Source organism: Anguilla rostrata, chromosome 3 (assembly GCF_018555375.3).
Source record: "Anguilla rostrata isolate EN2019 chromosome 3, ASM1855537v3, whole genome shotgun sequence".
Classification (NCBI taxonomy): Eukaryota; Metazoa; Chordata; class Actinopteri; order Anguilliformes; family Anguillidae; genus Anguilla; species Anguilla rostrata.
The window spans coordinates 33408169-33426751 of record NC_057935.1 but is presented as its reverse complement, the minus strand read 5'-3'; the positions used below and the strand labels follow the sequence as shown (position 1 = coordinate 33426751).

Sequence of the window (18583 nt, the reverse complement as noted above, 5' to 3'; positions counted from 1 at the left end):
CCTGCCTGACACACATTGTTGCTGTTATATTTGATGACAGTTTATTTGTTTTGTTTTGTGCTGATATTAACAATCAGCTTTTTTTATGACTATATTTATTTTATACTTCCATCCACTATATTTTCTACTATTTACTGTAGTATATTTTCTAATTAATGTTTAGCTTTTCAATGTTTAAACGCTTGCTTTGGCAATATGTACAGTGTTACGTCATGCCAATAAAGCCATTTGAATTTGAATTTGAATATGGACATAACCCACGTCCGGACACTGTCCTTTTTAAAATGATTATTGTAATATGGTAAACCTATGAAATTTGAGCTGATGGTCATTTTTCCCAATGCATATGCTGACTTGGAACTGGGGGCTCGTTGAATGCCATTGTCGTGATATAGTTCAATGTCTGTTTAAAAGAACATGTGAAATAAATGCAGACGTTGTGAATTTTGCCTCGTAGTCATTGTTTGATTTAAAATACAAATTTCATTTGTACAGAGGAAAAACAACCAATCTGATGCAAATGTTCCAATACTTTTGCATTAAACTGTGTTATTTCTATCTTGAATAGAGTAAAGTTTATCTTTGACCCATATCACGTGAATGACACTTTCCACACATAATACATAAATAAACTAGGAAGAAATGTTGGTCAATTTTTTTTTCTTTTAAAACTAATATTCCAATGGTCAATCGGGTGCAGAGGTAGGAAATAAAATGTGAAAACACGAATAGTTAACGTGCTTAATGTTACCTTCATTAATGAACCGTGGTAGGCTATAGCCAATCCAGTTTCATAGAGCAGTTCTGCACGTCAAAGTACAGCACAATGATCTCGCAGTAGCTCTTAAAGAGGGCAGGTAGATTCCATGTGATCATGCCTGTGTACTCCAGCAGAACTGGTACAACTAGTGCTAGAAATGGCACCATTGTCACAGCATCCACTCACTCCGGCCAATCAGGGAATAGCCCAACTGAGGTTGTTGTGGTGAGGGGCTGTTGTCAAGCTGAAACAGCAGTGTTACATGCAGCACATGGTAGAGGGAGAGCATGTGACCTAGAGGACTGATTTAGCCTTAGCCAGAATGAAATCTGATTTATGTTATTCAAAAGTGGCAAAGAGTAGCAAAGAGTCATATGCTGAGGGAATCTCTTCAACTAGTCACTGTAGGACTGTGTGCTGGCCTGACTTGCATCACAGGAATTTAAAAACAACATTCAGGCAAAGCATAGGCCAATTCTTACTTGTTATAGAGAACAATGTCAGGATGCCAAATGTCAATGTAGGGAAATCTTATTTCCAGATATCTAGCCTATGTGAAAATAAATGGCTTTCTTTATTGCATGATTTGTGAACATTTTCATTCACCTTCATTACACTACAATTGGCCTACAACAGCGTGGTGAGAGATCACAAACATTTTATTAGAATGTTCATAACAGAACATTCTAATAGCCTACTGATGTAACTGATGGTAAATGAAAGCAATGGTGTTCTACAACACTGACTTAGAATTTTGAAAAAAAAAAAAAAAAAATTCCAAAAAACCAACTCTCCATAGGGTTCATTTTCAAAGCCTCGTAGTTTCGAGCCACCTATAGGCTAATTCAGAGAGGTTGCACATTGCTGAGGACTATACATTTCCCCTCAACCTTTAGCCTACTTTGTCTCCCCACCATCGACGAATAAAATATGCCCGCGACATTTCAATTAACAACAACTCCAAACCGGGATGACAAATGTGTGTAACACGATTTATGGAAAGGTGACCACTAGTTAATTTTTTCACAACCTCTGATTTAACTTTTAAAATGGTTTTCTTTCCTTTGGTAGTTTTTGCAATGTAGGCTAGCCTGTTTTCTTTCACCTTATCTCCTGCAAGTGACAGAAAAGCTAAAAATGTCTACGCGTTTAAGAAAGCTACCCATATGAGAAAATGTTCATCATCCCTTTCCACGTCAGTAAACTATTTGTCCTACTCATATGCTATAGCCTATGCCCATATGTATGTATAAATCACTGGGAGCATTTGTCCGAGTTGTCTCAATGGCATCAAGCCATCATCAGCTGTGCTGGGAAGCATGGTGTTTGTGTACAGTGCTGTTCAAGTCATTCCAAGCGGAGGCTGACAGTGAGGACTCCGCAGACACGGCTATTCATACTGTGTTGAATACTTTTTCCAGGATTCTTATTATTCAGTTATTGAAATCAGTTTTTTTTTTTTTTTTAATCTGCGCAATGAATTTGCTATATCTGCTATACGGAGTGGTTCCTCTTATAATCCTAACAGGTAGGCTAAACTGCATGTTTATGCGTCCAGTATATTTGATAATACCATATAGGCCTCTCGTGCTAGCAGTTCCCCAGTAATGTATTTACCTGTCACAGACGTTGATTATATTGACTTTTTTATTTTTCAATGCTGTCAACAATTTTCTCCGTAGTCCAAATGAAACATAACCTACTTCATAAAATGTAGGCTAGCATGTTACAATGACCTACGTCGTTGCTTAGCTGGCAACGTCAACAAAGTACATTAAGAACTAACGACAATATCACGTTATTTATCAACGAAAACTACGGAAAAGCTATGTTAACTAAATATATTAAATGCGCTGCCGTCTTCGAGTGTCTTGATTGACAGGAGCATGTGTTCTGTTTGCTGTGCTATTTCTAAACACTGCGAGGCGCTGCACATCACAGCGTTCATGTTAGGCTACGTTTTTGGCATTAGCAGCCACATTTAATACCAACTACCACCTTGTGGTTTCCATGGGTTGTTTCATTTCCCAGTTGTCTCAGATAGCGTCTACTCAATCCTTAATTACTACTCGCGTGGCAGCCTATCGTTTCAAAGTCACTTCCAGGACGAAACCGGACCTGCAACTTCAGCTTGGGTTAAACTCGGGGCGGAAATAGCAGATGCTTACCAGTAATGCTATCTGAAACGGCTGTCAAATGTAGTTGCAAACGCATGGCGAGGTAGTAGCAGGCTAACAACCCGTATTCAGTTATTAAACACAAATTTGCAAGACTATCGCTACGACAAGTTGAGGAGGCTGCATCATTCTGTTGTATAATGTAATGAGGGACATTTTTGTCGCGTCCACCTACCGCAAAAGTACAAGCATGTCCATACCCCCCGGCCTTATTTTCTGTAACGTTCTCTCCCAGTTTACAATGTTCATTTAAAATTGTAGGTATATCCTCCTTATGCACAAGCCTGTTTTGTGGTTGCTGTTTTCAACAGCACTGCAGTGCTTATGAATTTTGCCATTTTGCTGAGGAGGCAAAATGCTTGTCCTTCAGGAACTCTGGATACAGGCTGTGAGGTGCAGTGGTGATACTTTATGCCACAGCATAAATAAGAATCCTGGGGAGACAATGGCATTGTGATAGTGGCACAGGAAGTTCTCTCACCTATCCTGAACTTAAGCCGCGTTTCCACCGCAGGAACTTTACCCCGGAACTAGGAACCTTTTGAGGAACTCAGTGCGTTTCCACCGCAGGAACTAGGGTCTAAATTTAGTTCCTGGGGCTTTATTTTACCCCCCAAAAAGTTCCTGCTCGGGGGGTAGTACTTTCCGAAAGTACAGGAACCTTTTGGGTGGAGCTTGCAGCGCTGAACATTTCTGATTGGTCGAGTACTCGCAGCATTTTTTTGTATTTATTTTCAACCGCCATGTTTGAAAATATGCAGCCGCAAACCAATTTATTTTCATAATAACTTCAAATCAAACTTGTATGTTATGCGGCGCAGTAGCCTAGTTTTGGTTATAGCCCTGCCAACGTCTTGGAATTATAACGTGTACTCTTCTGTTCTTTTCTTGCTTTAGTATTCGTTTTATAAAATGCTAAGCATTCGTGCTGGGACAGCATATTACGTACCAAAACATTCAAACGGATTAATTCGGTTGCTGAATATTTTCTTCCGGATTTTCTTTGTTAGCCCGTTGTAATTGACTCAAAACGTTTGATACAATTATGTGAGGTATGCGGTAGTTCTGCGTAATTCACATTGGTGATGGACTAATTTATGGTGCATGGTTCGCATCTGGAGGGCACACTTCGCTGCTCGGCTAGCAGTAACTTCGAAGGAAAGCAAATGGTGGCTGTACCACTGCTAATTTAAATTTTCACGCAAATCAGAGTTTTCGTTCTATTCTTGTCATTTTGCGATTAGCCTATATGGAATTGACGATGAGAAAGTAATCAAACAGCAAATTGTTTACAACGTGTGCATGTTTTCTGCTGTTGTTGCCAGTTATATTGGAAATGTGAATGCATGCTGTCGCCTCGGATGTCAAGACATGAAAGTGAATGTTTGCATAAAAACATAATGAATGTGTTTGAGAGGATATATAAAACAGTTACAATCTGACTATTGGCCTGTTATATACTATTTGTTGCATAACAACGGTCCAAGTTCAACTACCAACAACATTTTTGCTTGACAACGGTAAAATATGCCCAAACGGCTGCAGAAGAATATTTCAATTCCAGGTGATTAAATCGATAAAAATCAATAAATACAAAAGTAATCATATACAGTCATTGTTGGTAGCCCATTGTATATAAGTGGAATAAACCCCTCCGGGCTGTCCCGGTTATTAGAAAATAATGTAGGCTACTTCGGTGGTAGTATGGGGTTACAGAAGAAATCATGGGACAGATGGACCGACGACAACGTCGCTTTTTCATACGTCAGTGGGCTAATTTGCCTAATCTTCGCGGGACTTTAGACCGCGGTGGAAACGCAGACAACCATGGGCTGAAGGAACCTTTTAGTTCCTTGAAAAGTAGTTCCTGGGACTAAAAGTTTTGGGTACTTTTGGGCTTTATATCACTATAGATGAATCTCCAGTTACAGTTGTTTTTAACTTGTGCACGTAAACAAACTAAACTGATAATAGACCAGTATCTGTAACAGCAGTTACAGCACCATGAGCAACTCAGGAGAGAGGAAGTGCCTGTGTGTAGTGCTGACCTCTGTGATGTCTCTCATAGGATCTGTCCAATGCTCAGAAGATGAGACTCGCCTGGTCAGTGACCTGTTCTCAAACTACAACAAAGTTGTGCGTCCTGTCAATCACTATAAGGATGCAGTGAAAGTTACTGTGGGCCTGCAGCTCATCCAACTCATCAGTGTGGTACGAAATATAGTGCAGCAACCAAGATACTTTATCTTTATACTCTGCTCTTACTGCCTTTTTTACACCTAACCTCTTTCCTCTACCAACAGGATGAAGTCAACCAGATTGTTACCAGTAATGTGCGACTGAAACAGGTTGTTATTATCTTTGCTACTGAACAGTGTGCAAATAGTTAGAAGCTGATCAGCAGCAGCCTATTGGCTATTAGGCATATGTTTTCAGGATGAAGGTAAAAACATCTTGGAAGGAATCCATGCCTTGTCTTGAAAGTTTTTGATTTAAATAAAATTAGTCAAAGGGAGATGTAGCAGAATTTTATTTGTGGACTGTTCTCTTCTTTTTCAGTCTCATTACTTTTTTAAATGTAGGCATACATCAACCTTTGTATGATATATTTACAGAAATGGGAAGATGTGAATTTACGATGGGACCCAAGTGATTATGGTGGAATTAAAAAGATCAGAGTTCCCTCCACTGACATTTGGTATCCAGACATTGTTCTCTATAACAAGTAAGAACTGACCTATGCTTTGCCTGAATGTTGTTTTTAAATTCCCGTGATGCAAGTCAGGCCAGCACACAGTCCTACAGTGACTAGTTGAAGAGATTCCCTCAGCATATGACTCTTTGCTACTCTTTGCCACTTTTGAGTAACATAAATCAGATTTCATTCTGGCTAAGGCTAAATCAGTCCTCTAGATCACATGCTCTCCCTCTAAAATGTGCTGCATGTAACACTGCTGTTTCAGCTTGACAACAGCCCCTCACCACAACAACCTCAGTTGGCCTGTTCCCTGATTGGCCGGTGTGAGTGGATGCTGTGACAATGGTGCCATTTCTAGCACTAGTTGTACCACTGTTGTGCTGATATGTCTGCTTGTCTGTCCCGCAGTGCTGATGGTGACTTTGCCATTGTACACAAGACCAAAGTTCTGCTGGAGTACACGGGCATGATCACATGGAATCCACCTGCCATCTTTAAGAGCTACTGCGAGATCATTGTGCTGTACTTCCCCTTTGACGTGCAGAACTGCTCTATGAAACTGGGAACCTGGACATATGATGGCAACTTGGTTAGCATTGAGCCGGTAATTGTCCGCTGAAAAATCTGTTTTCTGTCAGCAACCTGTTTAGGGGCTCCAGGGAGCAGGAGGTGAAGAATGTAAATCCAGATCTCTAAACCAGTCTATGATGGGATAAATCAGCCAAAATCTAAAGTGCCTATTTTGTTGCATTGTTTTTAGTTCTTGATATCCCCCTTCATTACTTGTTTCTATCGTAGGCTCCTGCCAGTTTACATGAGCTTTAAGCAGAGGATACAACCATAGATATCACTGACTAGATATTCAGCTCCATGTATTTATCACTGATAGTTCTGTCTCTGCCATAATTGAAGCAAAAAAATGTCTGACTCATTATAAATATTCATAAACGGGCATGGTTGGAGACAGACCATACATTTCTGACATAGCAAGACAGACATGGTTACCAAGAGGAAACCTCCAGGAAGAGGAAAGTGTACACACAGAGGAAGGAAGGAACGTAAGAGCTGAACATCTAACCTGAATATAGAATTTCTATGTATAATGTTAATGCCAGAATACAACATTCTCACATTCATTGCTTAGTTAGCCAGGTGTTATTACAGTCCTGACAAAGCACCTGTGTGTAGGAGAGGTGGCGTCTACTTCTGCAGTCGTAGTGTACGTGTCCACGGCGCCTCTGCTCTCCCTGTCTCCCAGGATGGTGAAAGGCCTGACCTGAGTAACTTCATGGAGAGTGGTGAGTGGGTAATGAAGGACTACCGTGGCTGGAAGCACTGGGTGTACTACAGCTGCTGCCCCGACACGCCGTACCTGGACATCACCTACCACTTCCTCCTGCTCCGCCTGCCCCTCTACTTCATCGTCAACGTCATCACCCCCTGCATGCTTTTCTCGTTCCTTACTGGCCTGGTCTTCTACCTACCTACAGACTCTGGTAGGTTCCCATCATGAAAATCGACCGCACATCTCAGATTATGGTTAGTTTGAAAAATGTGAGTGAAAGTAAGAGCTGCCAAAGCTTAAAAAGCAGGGAAATTGAAATGTGAGCACCACAGCACAGGGTGTGGGGTGGTGGATAATAAAGGTCAATTAAGAATATTCCACCATGCCAATCATGTATATTAATAACAAGCCTTTAATCAGAGTTCTCTGCATTTCTGCAGTGGTAAAGACATTTTTCACGTTCAACATTAATGGTACAGAGCTGAATATTTGGTCTGTATAGAAAATCTGTAAACATCTCAGAGGGATCATTCATGTTGCTGTTTAAAAGAAAACAACTGCATAATATTTTTCTATGGCTTGCAGTGACTTGTGATTCATAGGTTCTTCAGTATACAGTAAGCCATATGTTTTCATTGTAATGTGGGCTCACAGTAGCATATCCACTTAGAGCTGGCCTGTTCGCTCCCTGCCTCTGCTCTAACATTAATGAGGCCATGCCTGTTCTGGGCCAACTTGGAGGCCTGCTTCATCCTTTCACTGCCCACTGCTGTGCCCTGTCTGTGAGAAGGCCCATCTATTGATCTATAATACATGTCTGACAGCTCCTCCTAGTCTGAATGCTTCAGTGTAGCCATGCTTGTTAATGATCTCTGACCATACTGATCAAACCAGTGATCCGACCGCAGTGATTTTTCTGTCCATTTGAATGCCTCCAGTTTTATGGCTGTCGGAATCGGAAGACTTTTTTAACAGGCATGTGGTGTGCTGTCAGTACCCAGCCACTTCATGCACTTTGTGCTCTAAATTATTCAGTGTTTGTTCATCGGTGTAGGTGGCAGATCCCACTCAGATTCTCTAAGCACAGATGAGTTGAACTATGAAAAACTATGAAATTAAAGGACCCATGAAATCAAGAGCTTCTTGTGCATTCACAGAAGTCCTCATCGTAAAGCTGAATTTAGCCCTTGCTATTAAAAAAAAAAAAAAACTTGTGTTGATTTAAAGCCCATATTTTGTTTCTGTTTGACCATCCTGATGAGAGTGCCTTCTTCTGGCTCAAGCTGTGGAAGGCTTGTGGAGGTTGTGCTTGTTGTGGTGTAATCACTGCAGGTCCATATAACTGCACCATGTAAACATATTTGCCCACATAAACATAAGATTCCACACTGAAAAAAACCCTGGTATACAACACATGAAAAAATAAACAAGTGATAGAAGTGCTAGTTCTTTCTGCCTCACTGTGGATTTACAGTGATTCTGATCAATCATCCAATGATCTTAAGTGCGGACTGGCAAGTAAATGATTGTGAGTGAAATGTTATTACTTATTTGTTATAGTCGAGGGTGTCTGTCGACTATCATGGACACAATGCACATTAAAAAAATTTTCCCCCCTTTGTTTGGACCCCCGCCCCATCACAATCAGAATTACCCTCCTGCAGCAGCAGTGAACAGGTTGCAGTGCAAGGCTTGGTCAGTGTGCAGTAGACTCTGTCCTAGGGGCTTGCCTTATGCAAACCATAAGTAGTCACTCACTATCAATCATCTCTCACTTGTCCAGGAGAGAAGATGACTCTCAGCATCTCTGTTCTGCTGTCCCTGACTGTGTTCCTGCTGGTCATTGTGGAGCTCATCCCCTCCACCTCAAGTGCAGTGCCACTCATTGGGAAGTACATGCTCTTCACCATGGTCTTTGTCATCGCTGCCATCATCATCACTGTTGTCATCATCAACACCCATCACCGCTCCCCCAGCACCCACACCATGCCACAGTGGGTGCGCAAGGTGGGTACAGCGGCCATGGTGCCAACTATCCATGGGCTCCCTGGGACAGAGAGGAAGGGATTACTTACTTACTATATCCTGACTGAGTCAGATTTATCTACTGTTGCCTTTTTATTTTAGTATACTATAAATGTCAAATTATATTTCAGACTGTAATCATGTAGTTTTCTCTTTTTTCAGGGTCTGGTGACTAAAATGAGTGACAGTCAATGGCTGAGCACTTTCATTTAGAGGTCATTTAGCTAGACGTACTATTATGTTATGATTTTTATGCAATTTTACAAGGTATCAGTATGGTATATTTTTATGGGTGATTACATTGCACTATATGTAATTTATTACATATTATTATGAATATTTTATTCAAACCATTTATTGATTGATCTCCTGTTCAGTTGTGCTGCATCTGTTCCATTGTCACCCAACTTTCAGTGACAGCTACATCAGACATCTAATGTTTGCTTATGTAAAAAATGAGTAACTTGTTCATTTTATTACTGAAAGGAAAGAATATAATTCCTAGCTCCCTTCTGGTATGGAGTCCAGACCATAGACCATATGCCAGCTATAGTGGCCTGCCCTATAGAATGGTGTATACCGATGTCACCCATAAGGGAGGGATTCAGTTTGCTTAGGACTGTGTTTCACTGTGTCTCACCCCTCTAGACAACTGGGCACCCGCAGGCTGCTTGCGCAGGCTGCATATGAAACGTCTCCCGTGACTCAATGCGCAGGCTCAGCTGGTGGACTGCAGACTGTAAAGAAACAGCAGCTGCTCTCATGTGTTCTGGGGGAGAGCTCATGCTTGCCTGCATTCAGCACAGCTGATGAGGCTGCAGCAATGAGCTTTGCCTGGGAATGCAGCTGGGCATTTAAAACTGAGAAACAGGGAAAAGAATAAAGGAACTAAAAAGGTTACAATTCCTGAAGGAATTGTGTGGGCTTGCTTACCGATGGGTATGAGCAATATGTTTTGTGGACTCTAGAGGGCGCCTAAATTAACATTTTACAATGCTTTCCTATGGGGAAAAATTGCTCACAAAAAGTTGAATATTTCAAAAAGTTTTGAATATTTAAAAAATATGAATACAAGCAAAAATGTCTGGAACTAGTTGGTCATTTTGGTGTAAAAAGTTTAAATGTAGTGCAAAACCTGTAGGACTAGTTAGAGCTAGACAAATTGGGCGGAAAGTGCAGATAATAAAAAAGTATGAAAGATATCAAGAGTGGGCTTGCTGATGCAAGCCCACTAAGAATGTCTTGCACTATGCTTCCACCTACTGTTGATATATTAGTACTTCTCTAGAATTCTGATCTCAAGCGTGCGGAGGCTCTGTACTTCAGAATATCTTGTATCTTCAGGAAAGGAAGTGGAGTGTGCACTTAACTGTGGCCTCATTGTTTGGTCATGTTCTGTCTTGTTTCTAAGAGCAACAGTGTTCACCGTGTTCTGGCCTGTGGCTTTCCTCATTCTCTTGCTAAACTGAATTTTTGTTTGAGTTAGAGACGGTTTTTCTCCCAGATATTCTTAAGGCGAAATGTTCAAAAACAAGCCTATGTTTATTTCTCATTCTGCTTAGACCACGTGTGTCTCCTTGTTTTTGCTGGAGAAACTTTGAACAGGAACAGGACCTGTACACGAATGAGAAATATTATACAAATATGTTCTTTATCATATGTGAATATAATCATAAAAGAAATCATATATACAGTGGGCTCCAGAATTATTGGCACCCTTAATAAAAATGAAGAAAAAAGGCTGCATATAATAAATTACACATATAATAATCTATATGTTATGTTCAAACACATGGAAAAACTATATACTTTTATTTCAATACATTTACTCTCATGCTTTCAATGTTTTATTTTTTCTGAAAACCATAGGTGCCATAATTATTGGCACCCCTAACAATTATTGTAAGTAAAATCAAACAAAATGAAATTGGCAATACAATTTTACTTAATATAGTTCATCTCAGTCTAAAGGAACTATATTGTGGCATTCCATCACTTCCAGTTTCATCCATCAGCATGGGAAAAGACAAATAACTGTCAATTCAGAAGAAACCGATGGTAATTTACTGTCACAAGTCTGGTAATGGGTACAAAAAAGGATATAAACGGTTAAACATACCACTTAGCGCTGTAAGGGCAAAAATGAAAAGGTGTAAAACATATGGAATGGTTGCAAACTTGCCAGGAAGAGGAAGCAAGTGCATGTTGTCCCCACGGACGGTGAGGAAGATAGTGAAGGCCATTAATAACCCAAGGATCACTGTTTAGGAATTGCAGAGATTGGGTTGTTTCTTGTGGTCAACAAGTTTAAAAAAACATACATTGGCACCTCCATACCAACTAACTTTTGGGAGGGTGGCACGAAGATAGCCCGTTCTGAGCACAATGAACAAAACCAAAAATCTGGAGTTTGCCATTGGAATTATGACTGGAAGAGAGTGCTATTGTTAGATGAGACCAAAATTGAATGTTTTGGCCATACACACCATCAACATGTTTGGTGGCAAAAGAGGTATGCATACAGGAGAAGCACCTCATACCTACGGTCAAATATGGAGGAGGGTCATTGATATTTTGGAGATGTTTTGCTGGCAGTGGTCCCAGGGCACTATTTTAGATCAATGGCACAATTAATTCAACAAAGTTCCAGGACATTTTGGCAGAAAATTTGGTTGTCTCTGCTAAGAAGCTAGGACTTGGTCATAGGTAGATTGTCCAGCAGGACAATGACTCCAAGCATACATCAAAATCTAAACAGAAATGCTTAAGTGAGATCAACATCCATGTTTTCCAATGACCATCTCAGTCTCCAGACTTAAATTCCAACAAAAACCTGTGGTCTGAACTGAAGGGGGGGGTGGTCCATAAGCGCAAACCCAATGATTCTGAAACGTTCTACATGGAGCAATGGTCAAAAATCCCCCCAAATGTGTCCTCTAACCTTATCACAAATTATAGGAAAAAACTAATGGCTGTCATCTTTGCCAGGGATGTTTTCACAAAGTATTAAACCAGGGGTGCCAAAAATTGTGGAACCTGTTTTTTGGGAAAATATTTTTTTATTTTAAAAATTTAAGAATAAAGCTTGTCAATAACTGTATTATTTTTTTAGTTTAACATTTTTTGGTGCATATTTATGAAGGGTGCCAATAATGCTGGAGCCCACTGTATATACATACATATATATATATATATATATATATATATATATATAAACACACGTATAGATGCGCTCAATCAATGCACTCAAATGTAAATTGGTTGCGTAAATTCCAAAGTCTTTTGGTGTGCGGAGCCTTCTTTTCCTTTAATTAATTAACTGGAAATATAGTAGTGAAATAAATGTATGGTCAGCTTTGTTTAGTGAGGAAATTCTAGTATATAAGTGTACTACTCTCTCCTAATTCCAGATTTTCATCGACACCATTCCCAACCTCATGTTCTTCTCAAATATGAAAAGGCCCTCCAAGGAGACACAGAAGAATATCTACTCTGCTGACCTTGACATCTCAGAAATTTCAGGCAAGCCCATGCCTGCCACCTTCCACCCTCCCATCACCAAGAATCCTGATGTCCGCAGTGCCATCGAAGGTGTCAAGTACATTGCCGAAACCATGAAGTCTGATGAGGAGTCCAACAATGTAAGAGCCCTTAGCCTTCGAAATGTTGCTTTCACAATATAGTGAAAAGGAGATTGGATTCCTGTCATTTCGCTTATAACTTAGATTTATATTTTACTTTTGTTGCCAGTGTGTCATTTTAAGCTAGTTTAAAGAAATAACTACCCAAAGAAGTTACTCAAGCTTGACATATCAATAATCAGAGTTGTCCCAGCAGATCTAAGTGTCTGAGGGTCTAAACCTGTTTTTTGAGATCATGTCCTGTCATGTAACTATGAGTGATACCTCTTGCCTGTCTGACGCGCCTTCCCTCTCTGTCTCTCCTGATTTGCATCTTTCTGACATTAATTTCTGACTGCTTTCTGACTCTGATTCTGTCAAATCTTTGACTCCTGACACTGCCCACTTAATTTCTCTGCTCTCATGTTCTCTTGCACCTCTGACTCTTTTTCCTCACTCACTCTGTTCTCTGACTCTCTCTTTTCCTCACTCACTCTGCTCTCTGACTCTCTCTTTTTTTACTCACTCTGCTCTCTTACTCTCTCCTGACTCTCCTAACTCTCCTCACTCACTCTGCTCTCTGACTCTCCTAACTCTCCTCACTCACTCTGCTCTCTGACTCTCCTCACTCACTCTGCTCTCTGACTCTCTCTTTTCCTCACTCACTCTGCTCTCTGACTCTCTCCTGACTCTCTCCTGACTCTCCTCACTCACTCTGCTCTCTGACTCTCCTAACTCTCCTCACTCACTCTGCTCTCGGACTCTCTCCTGACTCTCCTCACTCACTCTGTTCTCAGACTCTCTCCTGACTCTCTCCTCACTCACTCTGCTCTCGGACTCTCTCCTGACTCTCCTCACTCACTCTGTTCTCTGACTCTCTCCTGACTCTCTCCTCACTCACTCTGTTCTCTGACTCTCTCCTGACTCTCCTCACTCACTCTGTTCTCGGACTCTCTCCTGACTCTCTCCTCACTCACTCTGTCCTCTGACTCTCTCCTAACTCTCCTCACTCACTCTGCACTCTGACTCTCTTTTCCTCACTCACTCTGCTCTCTGACTCTCTCCTGACTCTCCTCACTCATTCATGATGTATGTTTTTGTCACTCACTGTCTCATTGTACGACATTCAGACACATATTTTGCTGCACTATGTACAGTTGGACCCTTCCACAGGACTATTCGCAATTTGTCACTCTCTTCAAAGTTTATGAAGTTGGGAATATGTTTTTTAAATTTCTTTAAATATTTTCCCCTAATTTTCTCATATTTTTAGCATTTTAGAGTGAAGTGCACCTCAGTTTCAACCTCACATGTTGTACAGTGACAATTGCTTTTTTTCAATGGCTAGGTTGTGGTCACTGAGCTTGTACTTGATAAGGACTAATGTCTACTTCATATCTTGGACAGTAACAAGATATATTCAGCTAATTTGTGTTCTCAGTTTAGGGCGAGGTAGCAATTAATCTTGCTTTGTGTTTTGGTTTGACTGTTCCCATATTCCAGATAAATAGTTTTATTTTGTTTAACAATTTTTAATGATTTATTCTGATTTGTGTTTGTGAATCCATGCTGGTCTAAGATATATTATATGTTATTATTCGGTGTGAGATAGTTAGTCTCAGTACCAGCTGACTTAGTGGACTCTTTTCGTGGTTCAGCTCTTGGCTTTGAAGTGCATGAAACTGCAGCGTTGTTTTGGGACTTGATTAAGGATGCATCCAGAATTTCAATGCCTGTTTTTGTATGTTTATATCCAAGGTAAATCATCCTAATTTAGCCCTGCATGCATTGTTTGGTGTTTTTCTTTGGATGTTTAGAATTGCTTTGCAGAATTCTGCATGTAGGGCTTCCGCTTCTCCTATCTAGTGTAGTCATGCTGATTGAGTAGACCCCATTCTTTGTTTCCATATAAAGCAGCTGGGAGGATTACACAGGCAAATATTTTTGACCAAATTCTAATTGGAATATCAATCTGGTATAATTGTTTTCTGGTTGCATAGAAGGATCTTCGGGCCTTCTCTTTTATTGAATTCACTGCCAGACCAAAGTTTCCTGAGGCACTGATTTTCAGTCCCAGGTAAACAGACAAAAACAGGGTGTGTTCTAGGGCGGTCTTTCCTAGAATGAATGTGTGTCTGCATTCCTGAGATCTTGCATTTCTTTGGGTGATCATTATTTTCTATTTTTTTAGGGTTTTCTGTTAGGGCTTTACTATCAAGGCAGTGTTAGACCAGAGACTGTGGATTTTTCCAATAACACTGCTAACTCATTTATATAGACATTAAATAAAGTAGGGGACATGTTATATCCCTGCCATAGGGACAAGTTTAGGCATCCCTGAAATCAGTTCTTTTATTTCTAGTTGTTTTTACTCCACATTTATTATTTGCATATATTGATAATAAAATATATCATCGACTTTACCCCAACACCACTTTGGGGAATCTTATAATATAAAACTTCTTGCAAGTCGAATCAAACAATTTTTAAAAGTCAATAAAGCATGCAAAAAAAGTATTTTGTTTTGTTGGTGTTCATGTTGATTAATTTGACATGTGTAATTTGGATGTGTAGCGTGTAAATGTGATCTGCAGTGTGGTGATTTGGTAGAACCCAGTTTGCCCTTTACTCAAGAACTGTCTTCAGTGAGGAAGGCCAGTATGCAGGCGTTAACAATACTGCAGAAAACCTTTCCCAGATTACTGTTTACACAAATGCCTCAATAGTTATCAGGGTATAATTTGTCTCCACTCTTGTGGATTGGGAAAATACGCCCCTAGCTCCAGTTCTTAGGGAAGCAGCTAGTTGGAGAACTAGATTGAGCAATTTGAGCAGGGCCTGTTGTGGCTCAGTTTGTTGTGTTTAAGCATCTCTGTCCTAATGTCATAGCCACAAGCTTTTTTATGTTTAAGTTTTTTTATTTGGTCATCTAATTCTTTCATTGAGATTTGGTAGTCGGTTGGATTCTGGTTGTTTTTGATAGTGCATTCTAGGATTATAAGATTGTCTTGGATTTTTCTCTGTTCCAAATTGAGACTGTTTGGTGATATTTGTTGAATTTTGTTGAAAAGTTTTCAAAATGGGTTTGTGAGATTTTGTGTACTATTGTTGCTCAATTTGTTCCATTGTTTCCAGAACTGATTATGGTCAATGCAATCCTCATTTTCTCTGAGGTTTTTACTATAATGACTACGTTTTTTGTGTCTTAAAATCTTTTTATACTCTCTCAGTGTTTCAGCATAGTCTTGACGATTTTCAACATTTTGTGGTTCATGGTGTTTTTGGTTGGGTAAGTGTCATAATCTTTTTCTGACACTTATGCAGTCCTCACCAAACCATTTTTCTTTTTGGGATCTCTGATGAGATTAGTAACTTCTGGTTTTAAGACCTGCTTTATTGGCTGATTTATAATTTATTTTGTTGATTTGTGTTACAGCCATATTTATGCCAGATTGGTTTGGTTGAAATGTTTTTGAGAGAAAGTTGTTAATAAGTTTCTGGTGATCTGATTGATGTTTCAAATTTTATGTCACTGTAATTTTTTTTAAATACACATTTATCTGACAATGATCTGAAAGTGGTGTCTATGCTCTGACAGTGAATGCACTAATGAAGTGCATTCATGGTTCATGTCAATGATTGCATAATCAACTACACTAGTCCCAAGAGCTGAACAAGTAAACCTCCCTAAAGAATCCCCTCTGATCCTACAATTGAGCATGTACAGACCTAAGGATTGACAGAGGTGCACATTTTTTATTTACAGTATAGTCAAGGCTTTTTCTTTGGGTAGTGATGGGGGTAAGGTTTAGAGAAGATCTTCTGAAAATGTGACTGTTGCCAGCAGAATCACTATATCACTCTCTGATCCTGTTCTGGTATTTAAATCTCCTATCAATAGGACATTACCATGGGAGATTTTCAAAGAACTAAAGGGGGGAATGTAGACTGTGCAAATATACTGTATGTCATTATTGCACGGAATGTTGTTTTTGTTTAATTTTAGCCACACATGTTGGTGCTCTTTTAATTTCAGATAAACTGGATGATAGGTCCTCTCTGTATCATATCACCACCCCTCCCAAGTCTTTGCCATGTTTGATATTTTTATGTTTTAGAGATGGAAGTAAAATATCTCTACAGTTTGGGGGACAGCGAGTGTTTGTGTCATCTCAGCACCTTTGCCTTCGAATCCAAATGTTGAGGAGTGCAAACCCTGAATATACCAAGAGCTAATTGATAATGATCTAAGTCTCATTACAATTTCTTTGATTATGTATTTGTACAATAAAAAGCAATACAGAGAATTTGGAAAGTAATAACAAAAAAACAAGCAGTGACACTATATATTTTTAACAAATAATCTTACAGATAAACTGTAATAATTGCCTCTCCTCTCCAAAGTCTGGATGGTCTGGGCGTTTTTTTTTACCATAAAGTACTTGAGCATAGGTGGGCTGTATATCATGGGAATGACGTGACCTCCACTGTGCTGTGCGGTGTAGGTCACATCTGTAGCGGACCATGCCAGACTCGTTGTCCTGAGGCCTGGCTGTGCTGGGCGTGGCTGTGCTGGATGGGGCTCTGTTGGGTGGGTCCTTCCACTGTGATGGCTGGGCTGTGCGTCATGTTCCCTGGTGGTGGTGTGGTGGTCCTCTGAAGGGGTGATGGGCTGGAGATTCAGGGCTGGGTGTTGCTCCTCTGCAAATATCTGCCCTGGTCCAGGTGTACATAGTCATATAGGTGCTCAGGTATCAGAGTGGGTTGATTTTAATGGTGTGTCATTTAAATACCAGTCAGTCCAGCACAGTCTGGTGATTGCTTGGTTTATTTTATTTTATTTCACTTATTAACTCTGATTTTGGACTCTCCTCACTCACTCAGTGATCTGACTCATAACTCTCCTCACTCGCTCTGCTCTCTGACTCTCTCCTGACTCTCCTCACTCACTCTGCTGTCTGACTCTCTCCTGACTCTCCTCACTCACTCTGCTCTTTGACTCTCTCCTGACTCTCCTCATTCACTCTGCTCTCTGACTCTCTCCTGACTCACTCTGCTCTCTGACTCTCTCCTGACTCACTCTGCTCTCTGACTCTCTCCAAAGTTCTCACTCACTGTGTTCTTTGACTCTCTCTTAACTCGTTAATCACTGTCTGCTCTCTGATTCACTAGGCTGCAGAGGAGTGGAAATTTGTTGCCATGGTGATGGATCACATTCTGCTGTGTGTCTTCATGGCCGTGTGCATCATTGGCACCCTGGGTGTGTTTGCTGGCCGCCTCATTGAGCTCAACATGCAGGGCTAGAGCCTCCAGGGACACACACTCATGTGAGAACCTGCTGGAGCCTTACCCTTTGTCCTGTACAAACCCATACATTCTTTGGACATGCCACCTCATCACTGGACTTGGATCAAAGTGAAGCTGTCTTTTCATTTATCAAGATATGCTAGTCATCTTTTCATCTGCAATCTCTAAAGTAAGGTAATGTGCTAATCTGAGGATTAATTAACCGTAAATGAGGTAGAGGTTTGTATCCACTTCTTCATGACTAAACAGGCCGAGGGATACTATGGCACCTGCCTGGTGTTCTCATTCGCCCATATGCAGAAGCCAAGTGAGGACAGAATGGACACTATGCAAGAAAAAGTAAAGGAAAATCAAGTTTATTCAACCGTGGTTTCAGCACATATATTGTGAGTTTGTTTATTTTTGAGGGAATAATTAGTATTGTGAGGTTGAGTGCTAACTATCTGGCAACATTAAAGCAGGTACAGACATAAACCGAATCCATCCTTAGCCTTTGGCCACAAATTGTTTTTTGTCATTAAATGGAAGTAGAGAGCAGAGCAGTTTAGTCTGTAATAAGTTAAGTACTGGGTGAAATTTCGAGTTTCAAGTCAAATTAATGCTTAATATAGCCAAATATGTTTCCTACTTTGTTTTGTTTGCTTGAATCCGTGAAACAAGAGATTAATAAAATATTGAAGTCGCAGACAGAACCATTTAATCACTTTGTTT

At 40.2% G+C, this 18583-nt stretch overlaps 1 protein-coding gene across 2 annotated transcripts; it reads left to right on the top strand.

Moving 5' to 3' along the window:
• The first annotated feature begins 2043 nt into the window (after nucleotides 1-2043).
• LOC135250675 (acetylcholine receptor subunit alpha-like) lies at nucleotides 2044-18572 on the top strand. 2 transcript variants are annotated; one of them, XM_064327229.1, is made up of 9 exons: nucleotides 2044-2288; nucleotides 5006-5148; nucleotides 5241-5285; nucleotides 5553-5662; nucleotides 6044-6224; nucleotides 6894-7131; nucleotides 8704-8927; nucleotides 12356-12586; nucleotides 17738-18572. In XM_064327229.1, the coding sequence occupies exons 1-9, from the start codon at nucleotides 2045-2047 to the stop codon at nucleotides 17867-17869; spliced, it is 1548 nt and encodes a 515-aa protein (XP_064183299.1). In that variant the 5' UTR covers nucleotide 2044; the 3' UTR covers nucleotides 17870-18572. The 2 variants fall into 2 exon arrangements, with proteins under 2 accessions (XP_064183299.1, XP_064183298.1); XM_064327228.1 differs by having other exon boundaries at nucleotides 2045-2288; nucleotides 6044-6239.
• Nucleotides 18573-18583: the final 11 nt, after the last annotated feature.